The 18,876-nt window shown below is 43.1% G+C and overlaps 1 protein-coding gene across 1 annotated transcript in view; it reads right to left on the bottom strand.

The window, feature by feature from the left end:
* ZFR2 (zinc finger RNA binding protein 2) overlaps window positions 1-18,876 on the bottom strand; it is a 324,702-nt gene that overhangs the window by 98,648 nt on the left and 207,178 nt on the right. Inside the window, exon 11 of the mRNA XM_073594216.1 lies at window positions 13,853-14,034. Coding sequence (XP_073450317.1) covers window positions 13,853-14,034 — 182 coding nt within the window. The remainder of the gene's footprint in view (window positions 1-13,852; window positions 14,035-18,876) is intronic.

Below are 18,876 nucleotides of genomic sequence, written 5' to 3'. Positions count from 1 at the left end.
TCCTCCTCCCTGTCTGGGCCCCCTACAGGTGGACTGGTGGTCCCCCCCTATCAGCGGCCCTGTGTCTATGAAATAGGGCAACTTGTCTATCTCAGAATGAACCTGGTGTGTTACTGGGCTTTAAAAGAAAACTACATAAGTCACAGAACCATTAACCTGAGCCAGCAGCTTCTGAAGTTTTTTTTCAGAAGGAAAAATTTCCTCAACGTGGTGTTCAGTATCAGACCTGAATATACTAGACTAAAAGGATGGAATCTGTTAGGTCAATACCCAACAGTCTCCCCAGTGAAAAAAGGTAACTATGAAACTAAGTGATTTAATGGGAAACAGAATTTATTTTATAAGTGCCTGTTCACACCACGTGCAGTCCAGTGCGTTTTTTTCTGCATCAAAAATGCATGGAAAGTAGGTTATATACTGCATTTTTCGTGCACTGGACTGTACTGGAATGCAGTAAAATGCACAAAAACACACTGGAATGCATAAAAAAATGCACCAGACTCCAGTACAGTGAAACCCCCCCCCCCAAAAAACAGGAGAAAAAAAAAAAAAAAAAGGAGAAAAAGCATCGGGAACGCATCGGAAACGCGTATGCGAAAACGAATCCGTAACGGATCTGGAGTGTGTTTTTGTGGTGTGAATCAGCCCTGATAGTAAATTGTCACTGGACTAGTGCAGCTGTTGCAAGCTAACGTCAAAGTTCTTTGCCTCTTTCTTGCAGTGTAGGAATACCTTTTTTCTTTTTTTAATCTGAATTTATTCTCATGAGAAAAGGCAATTAAGGGGGGATATGACCACCATGTTTAAAAACAGAAGTGGTTCTAGTGAACTTGATGCAGTGTTATTCACTTTATGGTCTTCGTCTAGAGGAAAAAAAGATTTGACCTCTACATAGGGAAAGGTTTCTTCACAGTAAGAGCTGTGAAAATGTGGAAAAGAATGGTTATAGGTAGCTCAATGGATTGTTTAAAAAAAAAAAAAAAAAATGGATACATTCTTAAATACACAAAATATAAATGGATATTAACATGTATAGGCAATTACACCAGAAATGTCAAAATCTTCCTCATGTATCAGAAGTTCTAGTTTTTCCATTTTATTAACCAGACTTCTAGCATTTATGTACATGGCTTTTACTTTTGTACACTTGATAATATTTCATCCTTAAGAAGAAAGGAAGGGGGCAGCACCACCTAAGTGCAGTTTCGCAGGGGGTTTATTAAAACAACGGTTAAAAACACTTACAAGTAGTAAGAAAAAGGAAGGCTTATCATATCCGCCAGAAGGTCCCGAGTCCTTAGTCCGCAGTGGAGGTGGAAGAAAGTTCCTGTGGTGTGAAGAAAGGTCCACTCCAAATCAGCCTGGAACGCTTGGGCAGACGTGACTTTACCGAGGGGGCGGGGGGTTGCGGGGGGATGGGGGAATGGCTGGAATACTGGATAGAAACAGTCTACGCGCTACTTTTCAAGGCCTGGGGTGGTACTGCAGGCTCATGGTTTATATAGGGAGAAGCATGCAGTAACACTTGTTGAACTAGAGGGACTAGCGGTGCCGGTAAAGGGACACAAGGCACAACCAATGATAAATACAAAACATGGCACAATTGTAGTAATAAACTAGCAGATCAATTTGACAATGGTCGATGAACTGGTAAATTTGGACAATGTAAATTAAATAATATATAAATGACCCAAATGATATCAGACTTAAAAAAACGGGAAGAGTATGAACCAAATAGTATCAAACATGAGAAAATGGGAGGGAAACAGTGTGAATAATGACAAACAAAAAATGATATGAAAGAAACGAAAATAATGCAAAAATGTATTAAAATACCAAAAAAATGAATAAAAATAATTAAAAAAAAAATCTAAAACAAAAACAAAAATAGTAAAAATTAAAATAAAAATAAAATTAAATAACTGCAAATGGTGGAAGGTTTCTACGAGGTAACTAATATTGTCAGACACTAGCTATATAGACCCGAGTATTCGGGGAGAAGACCATAAGGGTCCACTGTGGGAAAAATAAATGAAAAAATGGATAAGCCTGGCGAATAACAAAATACATTACATGAAACTGAATGAATAATGAGACTGTGGCATGTACTTGGCTGGGAAGCATGAGGTGTTTAAAGCAGGGTGTGGACTTCTGGTGGAAATCCAAAAAATATCTGGGAACACTATGTTTGTCATTACCCTCAAGAAACGGTTTGGTGAGCACAGGAGGTTCATTGAAAATAATAATGACAAACCGTGTTCCCAGACATTTTTTGGATTTTCACCAGAAGTCCACCAGTGGGCTCCAGGTGTGGATAATCAAGGCCATACCCAGTACGTTCCCTGTTGCTGAACATTTTAAACATCTGTGCCAGCAGGAAACCTATTGGATCTATTCCTTAAATACAGTGTCTGGTGGTTTAAATGAAGATATAGAAAACACACACCCTGCTTTAAAACACCTTAAGCTTCCCAGCCAAGTACATGCCGCAGTGTCATTATTCAGTTTCATGTAATGTATTTTTGTTATATTCACCATGCTTACCCATTTATTTTTCACACAAGACCCTTCTGGCCTTCTCCCCAGACAATCGGGCCTATATGGCCAGTGTCTTTGACCCCTGGGGGTGGTTATAGTAAGTAACTTTAGTGACAAGTTTAGCCTAACAATATTAGTTACCTCATAAAAACCTTCCACCATTTGCAGTTATTTAATTTTATTATTATTTTCATTTTTACCATTATTTTTTTTTTTATTATTATTTTTATTTTATAAATGTTTCTGTCAATTTAATTTTTGCATTATTTCCATTTCTTTCATATCATTTTTTTGTTTATGTCATTATTCACACTGTTTCCCTCATATTTTCTCATGTTTGATATTATTCGGATCGTACTCTTCCCATTTTTTCATGTCTGATATCATTTGGGTCATTTATATATTATTTAATTTGCATTGTCAAAATGACCAGTTCAACACCATTGTCAAATTGCTCTGCCAGCTTATTACTACAATTGTGCCATGTTTTGTAGTCATCTCTTGTTGTGGTGCCTTGTGTCCCTGTGCCGGCGCCGCTGGTCCCTCTAGTTCCACAAGTGTTACTGCATGCTTCTCCCTATATAAACCATGAGCCTTCTGTACCACCCCAGGCCTTCAGCCACTTGGTCCCCCCTGGTGACATCACGTCTGCCCGAGCGTTCCAGGCTGGTTTGGAGTGGACTTCCTACACACCACAGGAACTTTCTTCCACCACCTGAAACCGGCGGACCATGGAAGAGTAAGGACTCAGGACCATCTGGCAGACGAGCCAGTTTATGATAAGCCTTCCTTTTTCTTACCTGTTGTTTTTAACTCTTGTTTTAATAAACCCCCTGTGATACTGCACTTAGGTGGCACTTCCCCTCTTCCTTCCTTCTTGTGTTTGTGTGCAGAGCTGGCTCAACTCTGAGGATAGCAGCCGCACAATGCATAACAAATTGTGCCCAGTCATTACCACCCCAGCAGCTAGTGATGCATATTTTGCCAGAACTACTGTTCAGCATAAACTCCATGTGCCTGATCTTATGACTTATAATATTTTATCCTTGCCTGCTCTTGGGTTACAGCAAGACTCATCCAGCCTTGCTGAATGATGAATTGATCTTTGATACTTTAGCTGCTCTATCACCTGGTTTGAGCACCCCCCCCCCCCCCCCCGACATTGTCCCCATTGGTACACTTTGACCCTTGCTTACTGCACTGTATACCCTTTCACTGATCCCTCTCCTACACATACTAAACTAAGATTCCTCCAACCTTCTTGCCATCTTCTCCCCCAAAAGAGCTGCACACTGCCCATTTAGGTGCAGGCTATCACTGCTGTAGAGCTGGTAACCAACTGTGAAGTCAGCCCAGTTCTCCATGAACCCAGAACTCTCCCCCCTACACCAGTTCCTCAGCCACTTGTTTACATTTAAAGCTCCTGCTGCCTCTCTAGTGTGGCTCGCGGTATTTCTGAGAACACTACTTTGGAGGTAAAAATAATTGTTATAGTTGCGCTAATATTAACCTTCCATAAAAGAGTGTATATTAACATGCGCTATCTCAAAATAATTTGTGTGTGCTTAGATAATTAAAAAGAAACACAACCATACAAATGTGAAAAAATGTTGCCAAATCAAAAGATCACAGTGTAAATACTAAGAAAGCGCAAAGAATTATTATTACAAATCCCGAGCTGTCCCAATAAAGTGAAAAGTGCAAAAAAGAGTCCCAATATATACATAAATGAGCGTTCTTAATTGAATTATATCATCATCACTCAGAGCAATCCCTTTAATCATGAGACCTTCAGAACATAAAATTTGTCCAAATTCCTCTGTGTAATGAGATGTTTCCACCGGAAATTAGATCTATTCATCAACAATCCAAATACCGCTGTATGATATATTTCCACCAGAAATTTCTTAGATGTCCCCCATATATGTAATACAAGAAAAATAAAAGATCATTGCGCAATGAACTATTATTAGAGAAATAAGCAGCACTACACAGAGTGCACTACCGTAAGCCGAATAGATAACAGCCTGGAAGCCTTCTTGAGTATATTTTTACAATTTACTACTTTGGAGGTGCTTTTCTTTAATATAGGACATAAGTCCCTGAAATCATTTTTAAAAGGGGTTGTAAAGGCAGAAGGTTTTTTTTTTTATCTTAATGTATTCTATGCATTAAGTTAAAAAGCCTTCTGTGTGCAGCAGCTGCCTCAGCACCCCCTAATACTTACCTGAGCCCTCTCTCCGCCCAGAGATGTCCACCAATGTCTCAGCCGTCCGAGATTCTCCTTCCTGATTGGCTGAGAGACAGCAGTGGTGCCATTGGCTAGCTGACTTTGACACCATCGGGAGCCAATCAGGGGAGAGGGGGCAGGGCCGGGGTTCCGTGTCTGCGTGTCTGAATGGATACATGGAGCTGTGACTCAGCTTGGGTGCCCATAGTAAGCTGCTTGCTGTGGGGGCACTGAACAGGAGGGAGGGGCCAGAAGCAGCGAAGAGGGACCCGGGAAGAGGACGATTCAGGCTGCTCTGTGCAAATCCACTGCAACAGAGCAGGTAAGTATAACATGTTTATTATTTTTATAGGGAAAAAAAACGAGACTTTAAAATCACTTTAAGGATGTGCCATCTTTCTCTGACTTTGTAATTTTGACCAATATGTACCATGACAGCTGGGTCCCCTCCAGTCCCAGCCAACAATCTGTTCATCCGATCCGCAATGTGCTGAACCCGAGCTCCCAGCAAACAACTCACTGTTCGAAAATCATTTTGAGAGATTGCCCTGTCTTTCCTTCTAATAACTCCCCTACTGCCAGTATCTGTCTATCTTTGCCTGTAACTTTGCCCTGTCCTTACTGGATTAGTTGTTTCCCTGGCAGCTAGGGGAGTTAGTTTGCTCCAGGAATGCCACTCCTGAGCCGATATCCCCAAAAATCACACAAACAATAGTATTTATTGGGATGTACAGTATCTCACAAAAGTGAGTACAACCCTCACATTTTTGTAAATATTTTGTTATATCTTTTCATGTGAAAAGTAATGCTACAATGTAAAGTAGTGAGTGTACAGCTTGTATAAAAGTGTATATTTGCTGTCCCCTCAAAATAACTCAACACACAGCCATTAATGTCCAAACCGCTGGCAACAAAAGTCAGTACACCCCTAAATGAAAATGTCCAAATTTGGCCAAAAGTGTCAATATTTTGTGTGGCCACCATTATTTTCTAGCACTGCCTTAACCCTCTTGGGCATGAAGTTCACCAGAGCGTCACAGGTTGCCACTGGAGTCCTCTTCCACTCCTCCATGACAACATCAAGGAGCTGGTGAATGTTAGAGACCTTGCGCTCCTCCACCTTCCGTTTCAGGATGCCCTACAGATGCTCAATAGGGTATAGGTCTGGCCAGTCCATCACCTTTAGCCTCAGCTTCATTAGCAAGGCACTGGTCGTCTTGGAGATGTGTTTGGGGTCGTTATGTTGGAATACTGCCCTGCGGCCCAGTCTCTGAAAGGGAGGGGATCATGCTCTGCTTGTAAGTGTTGGTATTCATGGTTCTCTCAATGAACTGTAGCTCCCCAGTGCTGGCAGCACTCATGCAGCCCCAGACCATGATACTCCCACCACCATGCTTGAATGTAGGCAAGACACACTTTGTCTTTGTACTCCTCACCTGGTTACTGCCACACACGCTTGACACCATCTGAACCAATAAGTTTATCATGGTCTCATCAGCCCACAGGACATGGTTCCAGTAATCCATGTCCTTAGTCTGCTTGTCTTCAGCAAATGGCTAATTTGATGCAGTGTGTGGTGTATGGTCTGAGCACTGACAGGCTGACCCCCCACTCCTTCAACCTCTGCAGCAATGCTGGCAGCACTCATACATCCATTTCCCAAAGACAACCTCTGGATATAGGACACCGAGCATGTGCACTCAACTTCTTAGGCCAACCATGGCAAGGCCTGTTCTTAATGGAACCTGTCCTGTTAAACCGCTGTATGGTCTTGGTGTCAGGGCAGGGCTCAGCCCTTCTTTCTCTGAGCTGGCCGGTCAGCTGTTGGCTAATTGCCAGCTCCCATCTCTCTCCACAGTTTCCCAGCTGTTGTTGATTCTGCTCGTCAGTCATGCCTACTTAAAGCCGTCCAGCGCACTTGATCTCTGCCTTCGCCTTTGTCAACATCACAGAGACTTTTATCCTGCGTTCCTGTTGAAGACTTGCTTGACTGACGTCCCTTCTGGATCCTGATTGCTGTACTACTACGTTTATCTCTGGCTCTCTGACATTTGCTTGGCTGACTACCCGATGTGGTTACTGAACTCTGGCTTGTTTTAACTACCTTTACTCTGTTTACTTTATTATTATTAAACAAGTGTCATTTAATTATACGTCTGTCTCGGTCTGATTCATGGTTCCTGATAGTAGACGAAGGCCATTCATTCAGAAGATACAGTCAATCCACTTGTTGGTAATATTTTTTCCAGATTGCATGAGCAAGATCACCGCATGGATCAGTTTGCCAGTGTTACAAACGCTTCTGAATCGCACGGCTCACCTGAAAACTTCCACTGTGGCTGCTCCGGTACAACCTGAGTTGTAGGCCGTCCCAGCTGCTGCGCCAGACTCTGTGCAGGCACCCGCCTCGAGTATTACCTCAATAAGAGGAATGTCTGGTGCCTCATGTCCATCAGAGTACGATGGACTGTTGCCGACTACGCCATTGAATTCCATACTCTGGCAGCAGAGGTTGCTTGGAACAATGAGGCCCTCGTGGCTGCTTTTTCTCATTGTCTCTCGGATTCCATCAAGGATGAGATAGCAGCCCGAGATATACCCACTGACGTTTGCCATCCTCATTGACTCCAGGCTCAGAGAGACTCCTTTTTAAGGAGCGCTTGCGGAAGCCCCCTGTACGTTTGCCTCCGAGCTTTGCAGTCCCACTCATGCTTCCCTTACCTCCCATGCCTCCTGGTACCAAGTCGGTCAGTGAAGAAGAACCCATGCACTTGGGCTTCACACGTCTCTCTGCAGATGAGAGAGCTTTAGGAGGAAGGAGAGATTGTGCCTTTATTGTGGCCAGGCAGGTCACTTTTTGAAGTCTTGTCCTACTCGTCCAGGGAACGCCTGAACCTTGAGGTCCTGTCCTGGACAGACCTTAGGTGTCGTTGTTTCGTCCCCAGTTATCCAGAAAGATAAGCCCCTGGTTACAGTCACCCTTTCTTGGGCAGAGTCGGCTCTAATCGACTCTGGGGCTGCAGGCCTGTTCATTGATGCTGCCTTTGTATCGCAGCACTCGATTCTGCTGCAGCTGCGTGACACTCCACTTGCCATTGAGGCTCTTGACGGGAGACCTCTACAGCCTGCCCATGTGACTCATGAGACGGTTCCGTTGTCCAAGGCCGTAGGGGCTCTTCACCATGAGATAATCCAATTCCAAGTTATTTCCACACCTAAGTTTCCGCTGGTTATCCTTGGTTACAGAGGCACAACCCCTCTTTTGATTGGCTCCGTGCTGAGGTTCTCTCCTGGTCGCCACAATGCAGCAAGATGTGCTTCCAGAAGGTAGCCAAGGTCCTGTGCACCTCTTCACTCTCCTGCCTGCCAGAGGAGTACCGTAATTTTAGGGATGTCTTTGACAAAGGTCAAACCGGTAGTTTGGCTCCACACCGGCCTTATGATTGCGCAATTGACCTTCAACCTAGTGCCATACCCCCTCTTGGCCAGGTTTACCATTTGTCGGTCTTGGAGGATAAGGCCATGGAGGAGTATGTTGCAGACTTTCTTGCAGTTTCAGACGCAAATCCTTGTCTCCTGCTGGTGCTGGTTTCTTCTTTGTGAAGAAGAAGAAGAGCGGTGAACTGAGACCTTGTATTGATTATTGGGGTCTCAATGGTTTCAGGATTAAGAATGCCTACCAGATTCAGTGGATTACAGAGTTATTTGACCGCCTCAAGGGAGCAACGGTTTTCACAAAGCTTAATTTGAGAGGGGCATACAATCTCGTGCGGATTAAGGAGGGCGACGAGTGGAAAACTGCGTTTAATACCAGAACAGGCCATTATGAGTACCTTGTAATGCCTTTTGGCCTTTGTAATGCCCCGGCAGTTTTCCAGGAATTATTGATGTCCTCCAAGATTTGTTGCAGTTATGTGTGGTGGTTTATCTCGATGATATCCTCATATTTTCCAAGTCCCCGGAGAGCCACCACACAGATGTCTGTCGTGTGCTTCAGAAATTAAGAGAAAACAATCTCTATTGTAAACTGGAGAATTGCGAGTTCCATCGTGAACAGGTTACATTTCTGGGCTATGTCATTTCCACTGCTGGTCTTTCGATGGACCCAGAAAAACTTTCAGCAGTCCTACAGTGGCCCCGACCCGTGGGTTTACGTCCTCTGCAGCGTTTCCTGGGCTTTGCCAACTATTATCGGAAGTTTATTCGTAACCTCTCGTCTCTGGTCAAGCCCCTGACTGATATGACCAAAAAGGACAGTAACCCAATGAGTTGGCCTCCGGAGCCTATTAAGGCCTTTGAGAGTCTCAAGGCTGCCTTTGTTTCTGCTCCTGTGTTGGCACATTCTGATACTACATTGCCTTTTATCCTAGAAGTTTATCCTGGATGATGTGACTCTATCACGAAACGCCGCGTAGGGCAGAGCGACGTGTTCTCGTCACCTCCCATTGCTGCTGTTATTTCCAGTAGGACGGGCTGTCTGTGAGCTTCCGGCCGGCGCTCTAGACTACACTACATGCCTACTATTGTCTACTAACATGTGAGTTTAACCTTTTACTTATACAATAAAGTCAATGATTTTACACTATATGGAGCCTTTTTTTCCTTCTATGACTCCATCTGCAATGCTGTGGGCTGATGTCTGAGTACCTATCAGTGTGATCATCTTTAGCCTGACCCTGCAGTCTTTGATGTCCCATCTTGATATAAGATCTCTGATCCATTGGTCGTGGTCCGAACCAGTATTAACAAACAGCCTTCTCTGATCCTCTGTAATGGGGGATCATGAGTTTCTGGTAAGCGGTCAGTCTGATTTCACGGTGGTGGAACAAGCACGCTTCTTTTTTTCTCACAGCAAGAACCTATGTTTTTTGGAACTTTTTTAAGATACTTTTATATCACTTGGGTGATTTATTTTTATACATGGACTTTTAATTATCACCTTTGTACGTTTAATTTTTGGATCGATTATTAATTTGACATGTGTTATGTATACCCTAAAGGGGAACTTTTCATTTAGTTCTAAATATTTGGTTTAGTGATGATGTATATGATCACCAATCTTTTCTAGCACGATTCAACTCCCTTTTTTTCTTATTTAATTTCACTGTGTCTGTGTTGCATAGAAGAATCTCAGCTATAATTGTTATTGTTTATGTATTTCACTGTAGCGCAGTTATCCCCCCATTTTTCTTATCACATAATCTGAGGCCTCCACCCTTTGAGAAGCACACAAAGCCTTTTTTTTTTTTTTTTTTTTTTTTTTTAAGAGGTGAATGCATATCTCGCCTGAAAAGAGAGACCAATCTGCAACATTCTTTAAGTCTTGAACAATTGCATAAAGTAGATTCTTCTTAACTACTTATTCTTCTTAACTACGGTGGATCGCCTACATGCTGCTGTCTCTTTACGTAATTGTATTAAAGCTCTGGTTATGAGCAAGGTTTCAAAGTCTATTATGGTCTAAAGAAAAATGTTATGAATTTGCCAATAAACCCCATAGGATGTTAGTACGCAGGCTTAGACCCGTCCTTCCCTCCCTATCCCTGACGGAACGTTGACCTACTGTCCCCGCACATGTCTAAAGTTTTTAGCGATTTTTACCATAAGCTTTACAATTGTTTAAAATACTGATTCCCAATTTAACTATACACAAGACAAATTTGACGCTTTTTTTCTCCTCTCTCAATCTGCCCAAAATATCTTCAGCCAATTTAAGCTAAATGCGACTTGAACTGCTGGAGGAAATGGAAGTAGTCGTCCGCCATTTACCTTCACACAAATCCCCTGGTCCTGACTGTCTACCCTATTCATATTACAAGACCTTCCTTCAAAATTTTAACTCCATATCTATTGAATCTATTCGCTTCCCTAATCAAAGGCCCAGCTCCCCACTCCCACTTTTTGCATGCCTTTATCGCAGTCATCCCGAAACCGGGTAAAGACCCGTCTGTCCCTGATAACCATCGCCCTTTAGCATTGTTAAATTCGGACTAAAAAAATTTCACCAAAATCCTGGCAAAAAGGCTCAATTTCTCCCATCCTTAATCCACAGGGATGAGGTCGGATTTGTCCCCACTAGACATAGTCAAGACTAGATAAGTTTGCATTAAAGACAATATTTTTTTCAAGGATGTCGCCAAAAGTGTTCAAATCTGTTTTTCTACTCAAATCACTGGGCGTACTAATTGAACTGCCATGCAAATTTTAACATGGCCTGGCTCTGCTTCTTCCCATCTACATTGCTTGAAAATGTATTCATACCCCTTGAAATTTTCCACATTTTGTCATGTTACAACCAAAAACATAAATGTATTTTATTGGGATTTTATATGATAGATCAACACAAAGTGGCACAAAATTGTGAAGTGGAAAGAAAATTATAAACAGTTTTTAAAAGTTCGTACAAATATATATCTGAAGTGAGACGTGCATTTATATTCAGCCCCCGAGTCAATTCTTTTGCTGCAATTACAGCTGCAAGTCTTTTTGGGTATGTCTCTACCAGCTTTGCACATCTAGTTCAAGCCTTGTCAGATTGGATGGAGAGCAGCTGTGAACAGCAGTTTTCAAGTCTTGCCACAGATTGTCAGTTGCATATGGGTCTGGACTTTGACTGGATCATTCTAACACATGAATATGCTTTGATCTAAACCACTCCATTGTAGCTCTGGCTGTATGTTTAACATCGTTGTCCTGCTGGAAGGTCAGTCTCAAGTCTTTTGCAGACCAACAGGTTTTCTTCTTTGACCCCTTTCACACTGGAGGCGTTTTTCAGGCGCTTTAGCGCTAAAAACAGCACCTGTAAAGTGCCTGAAAAAAGCCTCAGATGCAATCCTAGTGTAAAAGCCCGAGTGCTTTCACACAGGAGCGCTGCGCTGGCAGGACATCAAAAAAAGTCCTGCAAGCAGCTTCTTTGAGGCGCATTAGGAGCGGCGTATACACTGCTCCTGAAGCACCCCTGCCCATTGAAATCAATGGGCAGTGGCGCCGAAGTGCCTCTGCAGTGGCGCTTTGAACCCTTTATTCGGCCGCTAGCGGAGGTAAAAATCGCCGCTAAAACTAGCAGCGCTTTACAGCCGACGTCCCCGCAATGGCAGTGTGAAAGGTCTCCAAGATGGCCCTGTATTTGGCTCCATCCATCTTCCCATCAACTCTGACCAGCTTCCCTGTCCTGAAAAGCATCCCCACAACATGTTGCTGCCACCACGTTTCATGGTGGTGATGGTGTGTTCAGGGTGATTTTCAGTGTTAGCGTTTTGCTTTTAGGCCAAAAAGTTCAATTTTGGTTTCATCTGACCAGAGCACCTTCTTCCACATGTTTGCTGTGTCCCCCACAAGGCTTCTTGCAAACTGCAAACGGGACTTCTTATGGCTTTCATTCAACAATGGCTTCCTTTTTGGCACTCTTCCATAAAGGCTAGATTTGTGGAGTGCACGACTAATAGTTGTCCTGTGGACAGATTCTCCCACCTGAGCTGTGGATCTCTGCAGCTTGTCCAGAGTTACCATGGGCCTCTTGGCTGCTTCTCTGATTAATGCTCTCCTTGCCCATCCTGTCAGTTTAGGTGGACAGCAATGTCTTGGTAGGTTTGCAGTCGTGCCATACTCTTTCCCATTTTCAGGTGGTGGATTGAACAGTGCTCTGTGAGATGTTCAAAGCTTGGGATATTGTTTTCATACCCTAACCCTGGTGTTCTCCATAACTTTATCCCTGACCTGCCTGGTGTGTTCCTTGGCCTTTATGATTCTGTGTGTTCACCAAGGTTCTCTAACAAACCTCCGAGGGCTTCACAGAACAGCTGTATTTATACTGATATTTCATTATACACAGATGGACTCCATTTACTAATTGGGTAACTTCTAAAGGCAATTGATTCCACTAGATTTTAGTTAGGGGTATCAGAGTAAAGAGAGCTGAATACAAATGCACGCCACACTTTTCAGATATTTATTTGTAAAAAAATTGGAAAACCATTTATCATTTTCCTTCCACTTCACAATTTTGTGCCACTTTGTGTTAGTCTATCACATAAAATCCCAATAAAATAAGTTTACGTTTTTGGCTGTAACATGACAAAATGTGGAAAATTCCAAGGGGTATGAATACTTTTTCAAGGCTCTATAATTATTAGCCCACCACTGAGATGTACAAGGCAAGGGGGTCATGCTATTAACCTTCTACTTTTCCATACTAGAATGTTGAATTCCTGGGAAGCTGTGTAGAGTAAGTTGACCGGGTGCACAGGCATCTGGATGTGCCTGGTATTTCATTCCAGCAGTACTTTACCAGGTTTATGTAGGATAGTTGAGAGGATCTTCGGTCTGAAAAAAGTAAATAACTAAAAGACAGCAGCTACAAATACTATAGATGCTGACTTATAAACGAATAAACACTAATAAACTAATAAACAAGCACTTACCAGTCCAGGGTTCCAGTGCTTTCCTCACCCAGGCCAGTTCTTCATTGGTCTTCAGGTCCCCGGTGCCACCACATTGAATGTGGGAAGCTGGCTGTTACCGTGGCTTCACAGCCAGCTCCCCCACTGCACAAACGCAAGTTGTGCTGTACTTTGTTAATGGATTTGCAGCCCCCTGTGACATGTCCCAGGAGGCTGTGGGCGGGGGGGGGGGGGGGGGGGGGGGGGGTAGAAATCTGCTCGGAGCATCTAGGGGAGCGGGTACCTGTCAAATCTAGGCACCCGCTCCCGAAAATACAAAAAAAAGTGCTAGAGGAAGAGAAAGGAGAAGAAAAAGCAGAACTTCCCTTTTCAGGTGAAGGTTCACTTTATTTAAATCTTATGAAGGATTTGAATCCCTCACTGGCTTTGAACAGCTCTTAAGGACACACCTCCATACTTTACTTCGGCAGTTCTAAAGTGTTCTGACTCATCCTCTCACCATTCTGCATTATGTGAAATTCAAACTCCAAAAATAAGAATAATGGCAAAAGCAAGTATGGACTCGAATGCAAATATCTTTCCAAGACCGTTCCTGAACTGGAAAAATATTTTTAACATACAACAAGTAAACACAGGTATAAAGAGATGAAACACATAGAAGAAAAAAATGAAAATGTTTATTTACCTAGCGTCTTTTTCATCAGATTCACATCTAATGCAATCAGATACAAGTTTGAGTGCTCTTTCAGACAACGATACAGTTTTCTGGACAGCTTGAAGCTCCTCCTCAGTAGGATAGATCTGAGCATGCTTTCTCATAATGTATTGATCATCTACAGATTCATTCACTGGAGGTGAATTATAATGCTGTATAAAATAAACCAGGAAATAATAAAGTAATAAATAAAACTAACTAAACTAAATAACTAAAAGAAAAGGGATGTATAGTCAGAAAAGACATATGTACCTAAACAAACATGGATCACTTATTAAACAGTATGCTTGCTTTAAAGGAGAAGTTCACCTTTCAAAAAATGTTACACCCATATTCAGTGGCCCCCGTGCACCCCTCCCCCCCCCATCTCCGATGTGACCGCAGACCAAGGATCTTTTCCCTGTGTCTGCTGCCACAATTTAAAAAAAGACGCGGCCATGCGGTGCTCCGACCACGTCACTCGGTCACTTGTAGTGGGAGTTAAAGGAGTTTTCCTGTCAGAATGTATCGGCTTGCTCGTATGAGGTACAAGCAAGCCCAAGCTGATACATTGGCAGATCTGCAGAAGACCTGCATGGCACCAGCGATCTGCTGATCACTGGTGCAATGCTTTACAGGCTCCTGCAAAAAAAAAAAAAAAATAAATAAATAAATGCATATTTTTTACCTGCAAAAAAAAAAAAAAAAAAAGTGCATTTATTTTATTAAAAAGTGAACTTATCCTTTTTTATCCGTATCCTTTTATGTTATGTTATAGCCTTTTTTCAAAATGGATTTATTTTCCTCAAAAATCTACAAACAATACCCCATATTGTCAAGGTTTGTTTGAAATCTTTGCAAATTTATAAAAAAAAAAAAAAAAAAAAAGGATCACATGTACATTCACAGCCTTTGCCATGACACTCAAAATTGAGTTTAGGTGCATCCTGTTTCCACTGATCGTGCTTGAGGCTGGGTTCACACACTGGTACGTTACAACTGTCGTTCCATGAACGGGATCCAACATGGATCCCAACATACCAGAAACTTTGTGCCTGGTATGAATTTTTAGGGGACACTCCACGCCAAATTAAAAAAAAAGAAAAAAAAAAAATGGCACAGGGTTCCCTCTCCAAGACCATACCAGACCCTTCGGTCTGGTATTGATTTTAAGGGGAACCCCTACGCCAAAGAAACGGTGTGGGGTCCCCCCTAAATCTATACCAGACCCTTATCCGAGCACGCAGCCCGGCAGGTCAGGAAAGAGGGGTGGGGACAAGCGAGTGACTCCCCGAACCATACCAGGCCACATGTCCTCAACATAGGGGGGGGTGGGTGCTTTGGGGCAAGGGGGGCCCTGCGACCCCCCCACCCCAAAGAGCCTTGTTCCCATGTTGATGGTGACAAGGGCCTCTTCCAGACAACCCTGGCCAGCGGTCATCGGAGTCTGCGGGCAGAGGGGCTTATCGGAGTCTGGAAGCCTCCTTTAACGAGGTGGACCCCAGATCTTGGCCCCCACCCTGTCTGAATGAGTATGGGGGTACATCGTACCCCTACCCATTCACCTAAAAAAAAAACAAAAAAAAAAAAAACAAAAAAAGTGTCAAAAACAAAAACAGCACACAGGTTTTTTACAAAGTAATTTATTAAATTTGCTCCGGTGTTTCTTCTTCCCCCCCAGCGATGTCTTCATCCTCCATTTCTTCTCCCTCCGCTGAGGACATCTTCTTCTGGTTCTTCTCCCTCCGCTGCCGGTTCTCCTCTCTACCGTGTCTTCTCCGTCCACTGTCCGCTCCCTCTGTTCTTCCTCCGATGTTCTCGCTGCTCTCTCCCGCTGTAATGCTGGGTACACCGTGTGCAATTATTTATATAGCCATGGGGTGTAGCCACCCAGTGACGTCATCTGGAGGCCCTGGCTCCTTGTGACGTCACCACCTGGGGCATGATGGGACTATGACGTCACAAGGGGCAGGGCCTCTAGATGACAACGGGTGGCCACACCCCATGGCTATATAAGTAATGTCGCACAGTGGACCCAGCATTACAGAGGGAGTGAGCGTCGATAGAACATCAGAGAAAGAACAGAGGGAGAAGACAGCGGAGAGAGGAGACCCAGAAGAGGGAGAAGACAGCGCAGAGAGGAGAACCGGTAGCGGAAGGAGAAGAACTGGAGGAAGACGTCATCAAAGGAGGGAGAACAAATTGCCAGGGGGAGAAGAAATTGGCAGGAGAAGAGACGCCGGAGCTGCTTTAATAAATTACTTTGTTAAAAACCTATGTGCTGTTTTTGACATTTTTTTTTTTTTTTTTTTTTTAGGTGAATGGGTAGGGGTACGATGTACTCCATACTCACTCACATAGGGTGGGGGCCGGGATCTGGCAGCCCCCTGCCCTATGTGAATGTTGTTAAAGGGGGCTTAAAGATTCCGGAAAGCCCTCTTGCATCTACATGGGTACAAGGTGCTTTGGGGTTGGGGGGGGGCCACAAAGCACCCACCCCCCCATGTTGAAGGCATGTGGTCTGGTATGGTTCGGGGGGGGGCTGGCTCACTCGCCCCACCCTTTCTTGACTTGCCGGGCCCGCTGTTTTTTTGCCGTGGGGGTTCCTCTTAAAATCAATACCAGACCGAAGGGCCTGGTATGGTCTTGGAGGGAGGACTCTATGCTGTGTTTTATTTTATTTTGCGTAGGGTTCCCCTTCAAGACCCTCAGAGCACAAGTCGCAGGCCAAAGTCAGATCAGTTAAGATGATGATCCCACTTCAATGATATTCAATGGGCTGAAGTAGTATCAAAATTGGACCAAAGTAGCACAGGAACCTTTTTCAAAGTCGGACCAGTTAAGACGGCTCTCGTAGGGAAACATTAATTTATACACGTCATGCGACGTGCTCCCAATGTCGGAGCTTTGTCGTACCAGTGTGAACCCAGCCTGAGATGTTTCTACAACTCTGGAGTCCACCTGTGGTAAGTTCAGTTGATTGGACATGATTTGGAAAGGCACACACCTGCCTATATAAAGGTCTCACAGTTAACAGTGCATGTCAGAGCACAAACCAAGCCATGAAGTCCAAGGAATTGTCTGTAGATCTTTGAGACAGGACTGAATAGAAAAAACCTCATAGTGGGACTTTTAGCGGCAACAAATAAATTGCACAATAAATTGTGACTTGGAGTAAGTATAAATTATGATTGAGCCTTTATTATTGTTACAAAATAAAAAAATTTCCAAATTTGCGGATACAGTATACTCAGATTTCCATTTGAAAATCACCAAACAAGAAATTCAGATGGTGAACATCCAACGCGTTTCGAAATTACTATTTTTTTAAACTTCAGGGGTGCATTGATATTAGGAAAAGGAGTTCCATTCTATAATGAAAACACAACATTAAAATAATGCATATAGTGCGTATGGTAAATGTGTACTTTTCTAGACAGTTTCAATATCATATATATTGTTAGTACCTTTGGAGAGGCGAGTACGCCTTAGATGAATAACCGGAGTTAAAAGAAAAGAACATTACTGCATATTGTTCTCCAAGCATTACCAAGGCCCAACCGGTGAATCACTGGGTGAAGTATCATAAGGAGAGGGGTCCACATACTATCAATGAGAATTCACAAAATCTCTAATTCACAATGAACAATGTGAATCGGTCTCCTCCCCCAGTCAGTCCCATCCCCCAATGTTAGAACACACAGTCAGGAAACACATTTAACCCCTTGATCACCCCCTAGTGTTAACCCCTTCTGTGCCAGTGCCATTTATACAGTAATCAGTGGCTATTTATAGCACTGATCGCTGTATAAATGTCAATGGTTTCAAAAAAGTGCCAAAAGGGTCCGAACTGTCCGCTGCAATGTCACAGTCATGATAAAAATCACAGATCACCGCCATTACTAGTAAAAAAAAAATAATAAAAATGCCATAAATCAATAACCTATTTTGTAGGCGCTATAACATCTGCACAAACCAATCAATATACGCTTATTGCGATTTTTTTACCTAAACTGAGGAAAAAATGTGTTTGTTTGTTAAAAATTGGGATATTTATTATAGCAAAAGGGTCTTTTTTGCTTACAGCACAAAAAATAAAAACCGCAGAGGTGATCAAATACAACCAAAAGAAAGCTCTATTTGTGTGAAAAAAATAATCAAAACTTCATTTGGGTACAGTGTTGCATGACCGCACAATTGTCATACAAAATGTGACAGCGCTGAAAGCTGAAAATTAGCCTGTGCAGGAAGGGGGTGAAAGTGTCCTGTATTGAAGTGGTTAAAGAAAGCGTATAAACGGACGGTCCAAAAAACACACCAAGAATTGCTATATGGCCAAAATAAAAAAAAAAGATTTTTAATACAGCTTACCTGTAAAATCCTTTTCTTGAAGTACATCACGGGACACAGAGCACCATAATAATGACTAATTGGGTTATACGCTACCTTTAGGTGATTGGACATTGGCAACCAATAGTAAGACGGTTCCTCCCATATAACCCCTCCTATACAGGAAATACCTCAGTTTTGTAGCAAGCAATGACAATCCCAGAAAAGAGGGGAGGGACCTATGTGTCCCGTGATTTACTTCAAGAAAAAGATTTTACAGGTAAGCTGTATCCATTTTTCTTTATAGTACATCACGGGACACAGAGCACCATAATAATGACTAATTGTCCTAAAGCAATGCACCTGAGGGGGGGGGAGGGGGACACCATATCCCTAAGCCCAACAGGCCAGAGACTATAAAGCTGCCTGCAACACGCTGTGGCCAAAAACAGTCTCTTTTTGAGATCTAACATCCACCTGGTAAAACCTGGTGAACGTATGAACTGAAGACCAAGCGGCCGCTTTGCAAACCTGAGCCATAGACACCTGTTGGCGTACTGCCCATGATGCACTAACCCCTCTAGTGGAGTGTGATTTTAAATCCCAAGGTGGAACCTTGTGCCTTAATCCATATGCCTGGATAATAGTCTGGCTAATCCACCGGGATATAGTTGAACTAGTTGCCG

Source organism: Aquarana catesbeiana, linkage group LG01 (assembly GCF_042186555.1).
Source record: "Aquarana catesbeiana isolate 2022-GZ linkage group LG01, ASM4218655v1, whole genome shotgun sequence".
Lineage (NCBI taxonomy): Eukaryota > Metazoa > Chordata > Amphibia > Anura > Ranidae > Aquarana > Aquarana catesbeiana.
Note: the sequence above shows the minus strand (reverse complement) of the source record. Positions and strands in the feature narration are given on the sequence as shown.